This window comes from Oreochromis aureus, linkage group 20 (genome assembly GCF_013358895.1).
Source record: "Oreochromis aureus strain Israel breed Guangdong linkage group 20, ZZ_aureus, whole genome shotgun sequence".
Taxonomy (NCBI): domain Eukaryota; kingdom Metazoa; phylum Chordata; class Actinopteri; order Cichliformes; family Cichlidae; genus Oreochromis; species Oreochromis aureus.
In genome coordinates, this window is record NC_052961.1 from 36,866,306 (window position 1) to 36,877,147 (window position 10,842).

General features: G+C 39.0%; 1 protein-coding gene across 1 annotated transcript; it reads right to left on the reverse strand.

Annotated features, from left to right (window-relative positions):
• Positions 1 to 2,645: 2,645 nt before the first annotated feature.
• LOC120435122 lies at positions 2,646 to 6,321 on the reverse strand. Its single transcript, XM_039604102.1, has 11 exons — positions 6,116 to 6,321; positions 5,845 to 6,023; positions 5,656 to 5,749; positions 4,878 to 5,234; positions 4,665 to 4,782; positions 4,499 to 4,590; positions 4,264 to 4,378; positions 3,795 to 3,896; positions 3,424 to 3,591; positions 3,143 to 3,298; positions 2,646 to 2,908 (listed from the first exon to the last, which is right to left on the reverse strand). The coding sequence occupies exons 1-11, from the start codon at positions 6,296 to 6,298 to the stop codon at positions 2,694 to 2,696; spliced, it is 1,779 nt and encodes a 592-aa protein (XP_039460036.1). The 5' UTR covers positions 6,299 to 6,321; the 3' UTR covers positions 2,646 to 2,693.
• Between the last annotated feature and the right edge of the window lie 4,521 nt (positions 6,322 to 10,842).

A 10,842-nucleotide genomic window follows, 5' to 3' on the forward strand; every position in this document is an offset into this window, starting at 1 on the left:
GCAGTTTTACACACAGTAAACCAGGCACCACAGGTCGCAGAGATGGCACAGTTCACAGTTTGTAGTTCAGCATAAAAGTTCAAAATAAAATATTTTCTATACATTTCAACCAGTGCCAGTCTCTGTTTCACTCTCTAAGTGGCTTTTGTACCTAACACATTCATGAATCTGATCGATCAATAATATCTTCCCTGCACTCAATATCTCATAGTTTTACATATCAGCCAACATTATTGTCTACATTCTCATAAATATAGAAGTGACTTGCTTATTATAACATATTACAAGTTAAAGTAAATAACACCTACTGTGTATGGGAGCATAAAGCAAAGTTAACTGCACCAGTACCAGCTTCAGAACATATTGTATATTAAATGTTTCTACCTTTTGCAATATGTCATGTTTAGATGCAGTGACAATTGCACATTTGGAGTTGTGGTCATATGTGGTTTTTATATACAGGGTAGTAGAAAAGAAATTGACATTTTTTGCTATTTTTCTTGTTTGTTTGCAAATTATTATTGTGTACATATTACATATGTAACATTATTGTTAATAGTATTATTAGATATCAAAGATACAATTTGATTAAGGGTTTTCCTGTCATAATTTCAATAAAAATGCAATTACACAAGTAAACAATAGGATCAAAATAAACTTTTAAAAAGTCTATTGATCTATTGAAAATGCTGATTTTCAAAACATTCTAGAGGAAAATAGAGATAAAATAATCTGAATAGTAACAGTGATCTTGGATGATGATGGAGGCTTGAATGGATTATTCTGTTTCAATCAATAGGTTTGTATCTATGACAATAATTTGATAAGTTTAACAGGTTGGTTTAGGCCTGGCAATACAGCAAATATTCACAAACTTTGGTTTTTGACGAATGTTTATCTTTTTGGGGATGAAGCTATCTGGCAAAATGATACAACCCTTTTAACCTCATCTTTATGTCTATCATGTGGCTATGATACTGGATTTTGGTTTGATGCATATGCAGGTTACAGCTGGGGAATGGCAGTATGTTGTGGGTTGATTTGGCATGTTCAACCATTGTTACACCAAACTCTCTCACTTATAACATGATAAAGGCCTCTTACTCAGTGTCATGGATTTTCTAGACTTTTGGGGACACAGGGCCAAAGTCTGAGGCAATAAGTCAGATCAAAGAAGGCAATGATTCTAAAATGGGAGTTTTACTTATGTCATTATATATATCCAGGAATATGTGTATGAGGATAGTTGTCATGAAATCAATATTAAATCAAAGTATTACTTAATTACCACAGCTGACACGAGTTCTCCATAGCTGCCTGCTGTCTCAGGATCTGTCTCCAAAAAGGACCAGGGAGCGCTAACATGTTATGTTCTAAACTGATGCAGAAAATGCACATTAAAGATAATATAAACTTACTGAGTCAAGTAATATCAAGAGGATTCCTTTAGCTCCTATTGGGTTGGTTCCTTGATCAATGCAATACAGAATCATTAATCTGGTTTTATGTAATGTCCTTAAAACATGGCAAAATGAGGCTCACTAGTCTGTGTGGCCTCCACATGCCTGTATGACCTCCCTACAACACCTGGGCATGCTCCTGATGAAGTGGCAGATGCTCTCCTGAGGGATCTCCTCCCAGACTCCTGGACATTTTGTGCTGCAGTTGATGTCCCAGATGTCCTCAATTGGATTCAGGTCTGGGGAATGGGTGGGCCAGTCCACAGCATCAATGCCTTCGTCTTGCGGGAACTGCTGACACACTCCAGCCATATGAGGTCTAGCATTGTCTTGCATTAGGAGGCACCCGGGGCCAACCGCACCAGCATATGGTCTCACAAGGGGTCTGAGCATCTCATCTCAGTACCTAATGGCAGTCAGGCTACCTCTGCCGAACACATGGAGGGCTGTGCGGTCCCCAAAGAGATGCCACCCCACACCAAAACTGACCCACTGCCAAACCGACATGCTGGAGGATGTTGCAGGCAGCAGAAGGTTCTTCACGGTGTCTCCAGACTCTGTCCCAAGTGCTCAGTGTGAACCTGCTTTCATCTGTGAGGAGCACAGGGCAGGAGTCGGGCCCTCATACCACCCTCATGGAGTCCGTTTCTGACCGTTTGAGCAGACGTGCACATTTGTGGCCTGCTGGAGGTCATTTTGCACGGCTCTGGCCTTTCTTTCCTACTGCACAGTACCTTCCCTTACCATTTGTTTCCTACTCTTTTACTTCTTTGATGACGGTTGTCTTTCTAGATAAGCAATTTCATTTGCTCTGGGGCGAGTCAGTGGGCTCGGTGCATTCGGGACTGCATTCCAGGGGACTGTCAGTTCACCAGTGTGCTGGCATGCTTAACACACACACACCGCTACAGCAAACATATCAATTGTACTTGCTGATTTCTTCGACAAAACACTCAACAAAAAATTTACTTGTGAGTGTGCTGCCTCGTGCTTTTAAATTTTGTGATAATTTGAGCAGCCCAGAAAGCATCCCATAAATTAAATTATGTTAGTCTATCTGAACATGTACACTAGTCATTAAATTACATGGGAAAGCATGATTATGGGTAAACAACTGCACCAAGGAAATTCCATTTTTCTTCTCAAAATGTAAAATGTCTGTTGAAAAATCACATTAAACAGAGATGTGATTAACTTTTTATTTTACCAAAAATAACATCAAGGATGACACAATCAGTCTTCATCAGAAGTGCTCAAATCACTCTCAGTGGCATCGTCTGGAATGTCCTCCTCCTCCTCCGAGTCCATTTCCAGGAGTGGTTGGTGGCTGAGGATTCTCTTGTACATGTCCTTTACTTTGAGCATTTCAGCTTTCAGTTCACTTTGTTTTTTTAAAACCAGGCTACGGAGTCCCTTCTGTGCATCCTCCGACATGCCAACAAGGGAGGCTGTAAAAAGAACAAAACAAATATATATGAGTGAAGTAAAAAAAACAAACAAAAAAACCCCCTCACCTCATAAACACAAGGAATTAGGATCCTGTAATTAAACTTTTTTTTTAAAGGGAGAAGGCAGTGTTAGCTAGCAATCTAGATATAGGTAAAAGATCCAGTAAGACTTTAGCATCTGCTCTTATTTTCAATCGATTCGTCAAAAAATGAATAAATAAATAAAGTGCTTACAGTCTGAGGAGATTGTCCCCAACACCACAGATCGCATTCGCAACACTGTCCAGTGATGCCGCATCTCCCTGCAAAGGATCATCTCCTCCTCTCTCAGGCGCCTCACAGCCATCACCTTCTCAAAGACCTTTCTCTTTGTCTGGAGTTCAGCAGCAGCTACAGTTTAACAACATCAGATGGGAAAACATAGTAGCATGTTATGACTCAAGAACCAAACATTCAACTACTGCTCAGATACTGGGAGTTTGTTTTAAAAGGATATTTATAAATCAAGAGCTTACGTTCACTTGTGCTCTGCCAGGGCCAAATATCGGTCTGGATGAGGGCATCACTGGATACGATTTGCTTTGTTGGTTCAGCAAGCTTGTTGTAGTCGTCAACAGCAGCCGCCAAGCGTTTCTTCTCAACTAAGATGACCTTGCGAATTCTGTGTCGCCTCTTGTTGCTATCTGTAAATGATCATAAAAAATTCACACCTTCACATAATGTATATATTTACATTTTAATCTACACTCATCAATTTGTTTGCTAGAACACGCATCACATCCAGATTAAACAAACCTGGATCTGATTTTATTCTGTTTACAAAGTAGCTGTACAAGCTGTACAAACTAAGTATCAAACGGTCCATTTCAAAGAAACTGGGACGTACCATTTTGTCTGTAAAGACTTTGTGTTCGCACTCTGATGATGACGACAAGCTCCTCTATTCGTGCCTGCAACGCTCCAAGGCTGCCATCAGTTTGATCAGTTTCTAAGTGAGAGGAATATTAATCAGAATACAGGATGAGTAACAGTCACCAAACTACAGTGGACTCTGTAATCACTGACTTGATGATATTCATTATAAGACATCTGTAGCCTTCATGTGCTGCATTATCATTAGATAACAAGTATGTCGGTGTTCAGGTTTATAAAACCAACTAGTACGACATCATTTCAACCCAGGTTCAATCCAATTTGATGAAACGCAACAACTCTGCCATAAATTCCACTTTTACAAAACTTATTTTTCATTGTTTGTTGACACTGTCAGAAAGATATTAACTCTACCTTAAGTTCTTTAATGAGGCCATGGTGGGTCCTATTGTTATACATGAGTGCGTTATATTGAGACTCACCTTCAGCCCATTTCTGCACATCGGCCACCCATTGCTGCAGTGTGTCGTCATCCACACCCAGCTCATTTTTGGTCACATTCAGGCTCTCCACTTGTTCTCTAAGGATCCTTATGATCTAAGAATACATTAATAAATGTCATTCACATTGATGTTTTTAGAGTACAGGTGTTTTCCCCCCATTACCACACACATTAAAATGGTTTTTGAAAAAAAAAAAAAAAAACAAAAAAATCACCTTGAGATATCTCTGGCTCAAAGTGCGGCCCAGTTGTTCCACTTTCCTTTTGTTCCAACCCAAAGCCAGGAGGGTCAGCATGTCTGTTTGCCCTGCATTTCAATTAGTATACAAATAAGAATTAATGAGCAAGATACTGAGTGGAATCTCAGACACGAACACATACCTGCTTTAGACATGTACTTCGTTGTGATGGCCGCCCTAGACAGGAAACTGTTTACTTGTTCCACCTCTTCTCCAACTGTTGAACCGGCCCCATCCTGAAACGCACCTCCCCATTTGATCTATAGAAAGGAGGTCACAATACATGACTGCTGAATTCATTCAACCTTATAACAAAATGTCTCAAACTAATCCAAAACTACAAGCTGCAGTATACCTCGCATTTCCAAGTGTGAGCCTTTGCATGCATGACGGAGAGAAAAGGACGCATTGACAAGAGGTTCCTCAGCTCAGGGCACTGCTGAGCCACCTTGGTTAAATAGGGGAAATATTTACAGGCCACATCGGAGCAAAGGAACGTAATATGTCCTGGGACGTTAGCTGCCAACTTCCTCTGGAGAAAAAGGGGGTAAGCAAAGATCTCCCCTCGAAACATGTTCAATGCAGCTAAGAGGACTCCGTGGCGACAAACAGCTATTTCCATGCCCTCTTCATCCAACTTCCCAGTGGACTTTTTGGACGACTCCTTTGCTGCAGTCCAAGATGAAGATCCGCACAACCCTTTCCCCGGGACCTATACACTCAAAGATTTTAACATAAAAGACATGACATGATTAAGCCCTATCAGGGACAAACTTTTTAAAACCAATGCATAACAATTAGCTGAATTAGCGTCAAGTCACACAAGACCTCATATCTTCCCAGGACAGCACTGATAACACAAAATAAAAATCATGTTGTTTTTGTTTGTTTTTTTAAATACACATGGTGACAAAATAAAGTATACATTAAGATAAAGTAAAGTAAATAGTATTACGACAACACCAAGAGAAAAATAAAATAAATATCCACCCATCCATATATGTATACACACACACACACACACACACACACACACACACACACACACACACACGTATGTGTATATGGTTATGGCATTAACGTCATTTTAACAAGATTAACGCTAACAGCACTAATATATATGTGTATCTTACATGACTTGTGTGTCTCTGGATGTATTTCACAAACTCAGCAACGTCCTCATCTTTTTCAATGAAGACACCTTCAAAGTTCCCCTGCTCTGAAGTGCTGAACATACACAGTGACAGTTGTTTGAAAAGAAACATTAAAATACATTTTTCTACAAATCCATATTTGATTTATGTACACAATGCATAACGTACCTTGCATTAGATTGAAAGCGATAAAGCTTACGGTTTCCATCAACTGAGACGGCAAGCATGTCTGGAGTGCAGGCAGGGCAGCTAAAGCATGGCTCCTTGCACATCCTGTCCACCTCAAACTTTACAGCACTCCACTCCAAGAAACTTTTACTGAAGGCATCAGCTGATATTCGGCCAGTCTTTTACATAGAGGGCATACAACAGAATATTCAAGGACAGTCATCATAAACATTGATTTGCACAATTTCCTTAAACAAATTTAGAAACTCACCCTTCCAAAATGGGCTGTTCTTTCATCCAGCATTTTGACAAATGCCTTAAGTGACATCCCTGGTGCAGCCTTCTTAATATCATAGAAAGACTGAAAGACATCCATTGAAAACAGGGTGCAGAAATTTAAGGTGCCAGGCCAATATCCACTACCCAGGATGTCCTTAACTGAGGGGGACCACATTAGGCCACAGCTGGTGCAGCTCACCACTGACAGTGCAAGGTTATAACGGCCTTTAGAAAGGATAAGGATAAATTCAGTCATGGCTCAAAGCATTCATTTTTTTCATGTTGTGAAGATTTCATGTTGTTTTCAAATTGATCTGGTAAATCCAAATGACCTTTGACAGGTGCCCACATACATACATACTGCGGGCCGAGGGCAATTCAAACCAAGATAGCAATGCACAATTTGCAATTAAACCTCCAAACACATCTATTGTGTATGTAGTGTGTGACAAAAGGGCAACTTACCATTTATGGTTACAAGAGCCACAATTGAGCCGGGTGAAACCTCAACGTTACCTGCTGGGCAGTCACACACATGGTCTGGCCTTTGGACAGGCAACAGCCGAACTAACATTAAAACACACAATATATATATATATATATATATATATATATATATATATATATAAAAAGAATTGAAATTAACTGATACACAATAAATATACAATAACAGCACCCACTCATAGTACATAGCAAGAAAGCATAAGACTTAAAAACCGTACCTATTGGCTTGTGAAACTCTGATGAAGGCTGCAAAAACCCTCCTGTTACTGCCTCTCTGTTGTGCAGGACAAAGCGTGTGTGAACTGCAATATCACAGTCAGCACAAAGGAATGGAAGAGGCAGGCAGTCCAGACACCTCACAACTACTTGTTTGCCACACTGACACACACGGTGTGACTGTGGATCCAGAGTAGCTAACATATTGTCTATAAGACAAGGCCTGGCCTCTTTCCACTTTTGCGAGGACACCATATTTCTAATCGCCCAGTGAGTAGCAGCTGACTCAGACGACGTCTCACAAGTCATGGCTGCGTCCTCTTCTCCATCCTCCAACAACTGAAGGAGCTCCTGACGAAGCACCTCAGTTCCATACACTAACACGAAAAGAATAACGAAAGGAAGAATCTCTTCCACATAGTGAAAAACACCCTAGGCAGTATGTTTCTTAGGACTGCACAAAAGCCCTGCCTAACTCAACTATAACAACAAATATAAAAGTAAACAGGAATCACAATATATACAAGAAGGTAAAGTACCTTTTGTTGGGTTGACACTGGTAACATAACTAGTTTCTTCACGTGGACATTCATGCTGATCTCTGGACACTGGGGGGGGGGGGAGATTGAAGAATATTTAATTACTGAAATTCTTTGGTGAAAACAAGTTGTGAGATAAAACCAATGGTTGTGTGAACACTGACCACGTGGCATGCAAGTAGTACTTCGACTGGTTGATGGTCTTTGAGGAATACAATCTCCCTGTCTGTCACGTTTTTTCCAGCGCACTGGTCTTGGCTGAGGTTCACTCTGTGCATCATTCTATGCAATTAACAAGGAACAAAGGGAACACCTAAAATACAGTCTATGATTAAAGCAAAGATTATCAAACATCTTAAGTTAACCAACTTAATTTGACATAAACTTGTATATACACACATATATAAAAATTTATTTAAAAAAATTCAAATAATATAACGTTTACTCCGTACAAAATATTAGACAAGCGTGTTCCCTCTTTAACAACTGTTTCCACTAAAAAAATGTTACCTGCATATCTTGAAGGAGTTCGTCAGCAGCCTGAAGCTCTTCCTCCAGCTCGGGATCCTCTGAATCACTCATTTTCAAGCTAAAGAGGAAAGAGATTTTGCAGAACTCAGTGACATAAACACATAACTAACGCAACTCAAATGATTTTCAGTCTTGGTGCTCCGGTTAACGTTAGCAATTAACGTTAGCATCAGCCGTTTATAACGAGCTAGCAGAACTCTTAGCGCAAAAACTGCTTTACGCACCATGTGAGGGTATTTTGCAACACACAAGTCCTTTAACGTTTGTAATAGATTTAATCCATCGTTGGATTAAATGGCTAATGCTGCAGTAGCCACGTGTAGGTAGGTTACCTAGCAAGCATGCTGACGGTAGCTGTAGCCATTTTTAAATGCATTAAATCGTTTCCGAGATCAGTCACCTCTGTTTGTTTGAAGCTTTTATGAAAAACAAACTTTGAAACACACTTCAAGGTATTACTTTAAATATATGTATTTTTTACATACCTGCATTAGAATCAATCAGTTCCGCCTCATTTTCTTATTCTTATAAACGGGTCTCTCCGTTCTCCCATCATCCTTTGCTTACACAGGTTGCGTCTGATTGGTTGGAGCCGAGCGCATCCAAAACTAACAGGAGTGGTGAATGAATCTATAAATGTGTTTTACGTGTGAAATGAAAATAATAAACCTAACAAAGGATTATGTACGTTAAGTCTGCGCACTTTCAGATCGTGAATCACTTTGGAAAACACTGTGTGATGGCCACAACATGAAGCGATTTTATTGTTGAATTATCAGTGATACTTTCATGTGTTTTTGTTGAGAAATGTTAACGATGTCATTAAAAGAAAGCATTAAATTCGGGAGAAAAACCCGTTCGCGGAGAGGGTCCCCGGTTCTATAGTTAGATTGTGCTTCACGGCGTCATGTTTCGCCGTGACGGGGTTATTATTTGGTGTAAATGGATGGCTGGAGCCTCTGCTTGAAGCGTCTCTGATCGCCGCGAGCGGGATCATATTGGAATGAATTGACAACCCACAGCGTCACATAAAAACGTGGAAGGGTACCTTTAGCGTCAGCATGAGAAGTTAAGGGACGTGACAAATCGTCAGTATTTTACGCCTCGGGAGTGAGAACGGGTTGAGAAAACTTATACATGTCTCTGTGTCTGTGTGTGTAAGAGCTGATTACAGCAGGTGCAGCCAATTTAGCTGACCTAGATATACCAAGCCCAGACTCTTAACAGCCCCTGTACACTTTGCTCTCTGTGTATGTGTGTGTGAGTATCAATATTTCTCCCATGTTAAAGTATTACTCCTCCATAGTAGTATTTGTGCTAAATCAAAGTACTTCTACTACATCTTAGTACTTCTGCTCAATCATAGTATTTCTGCTAAATCAGTATTTTTGAAAAATCATGGTGTTTGTGCCAAATCATGGTTTTGGGGCAAAACCATAATATTTATTTATTTATTTATTTATTTATTTATTTATTTTATTTTTTTTTTTTTTGTCTGTCCCATTTGGTTCTTAAGCCGTCAGAATTGTTGTCTGAAGACCAACAAGGATACCAAATGGATTTATTTTGCCAAATGGATCATCATGGCATTGCCGTATTGGTCCATTTGATCAAACTTTGTTGTTATTATTTATTTTATTTTCAGTTGTTACAGATGGGACAGACATGTCTGTCCCATAATATTTATTTTATGTTATAGTATTACTACTAAGTGGAGGAATGTGTGTTATGTTATAGTATATTTGCTGAATATAGTATATCTGCCAAATCATAGTATTTATCCCAAATCATAGTATTTGTGCAAAATTACAGTATTTCTGCCAAATCATAGAATTACTGCAATTTCATAGTATTTTGAGGAATCCCTTTTGTTATAGTATTACTTCTAAGTCATAGTATTTCTGCTTTGTCATAGTATTTGTACTGAAACATAGTATTTCTGCCAAATCATAGTATTACTGCTATTTCATATTATTTGAGTGAAATTACAGTGTTTCTGCAAAGACATTGTATTTCTGCAAAATCATAGTATTTCTCTCATCTTAAAGTACTCAATTATAGTATTTGTGCCAAAGTTTAGTATTTGTGCCAAATCATATTATCTCTGCTAAATCATAGTGTCTGCCAAATCATAGTATTTGTGCCAAATTATGGGATTTTGCCAAAACATGGTACTTGTGCCAAATTATAGTATTTGTGCCCAGTTAATATTTCTGTTATGTTATAGTATTACTACTAAGTCGTAGAATTTCTGTTATGTTCTGCCAAATCATAGTATTACGGCTATTTCAAAGTATTTGAGTGAAATTACAGTATTTCTGCAAAAACATTGTATTTCTGCTAAATCATAGTATTTCTGTTATCTTAAAGTACTTGCACTCAATTATAGTATTTGTACCAAAGTTTAGTATTTCTGCCAAATCGTATTATCTCTGCTAAATCATAGTGTCTGCCAAATCATAATATTTGTGCCTAAGCACAGCATTTGTACCAAAACATAGTATTGCTGCTATATCATAGTATTTGAGCCAAATCATAGTATATGTCCTAAAACATAGTATTTCTGCCAAATCATAGTATTTGTCCTAAAGCATAGTATTTCAACAAAATCACAGTATTTCTGCTATGTTATAGTATTTGTGCTTGTAGAAAAACCTGTGTTAGTGTGAGCTACATTACCCAGCAGCCTCTGAGCAGTGAGGGGATTCATGGGACTTCTGAGCTAGATGGTCTTCCTTCGTTCCTGGGCTAACGATTGAGGAGAGAGCTGCTGGGAAGGGGAGCAAATAGCCCATCCTGTATTTGTTGGGGATGGTGTGTGTCACATAAACGTGAGTTAATGTTCCATGCTTAAGATGTTTACCCTGCTACTTGTGTGTATTGGTTTTAGTTACCTTTTAGCGTATGTGCTAGTTAGCGATAGCTATGG

Coding starts and splice junctions, on each gene's coding strand:
- LOC120435122 (XM_039604102.1), bottom strand. CDS start 6,298: ATGTGGTCCCCCTCAGTTAAGGACATCCTGGGTAGTGGATATTGGCCT. Junction 6,024..6,115: donor GAACAGCCCATTTTGGAAGG/GTGAGTTTCTAA, acceptor TCTATGTAAAAG/ACTGGCCGAATATCAGCTGA. Junction 4,783..4,877: donor CTCACACTTGGAAATGCGAG/GTATACTGCAGC, acceptor TCCTTTCTATAG/ATCAAATGGGGAGGTGCGTT.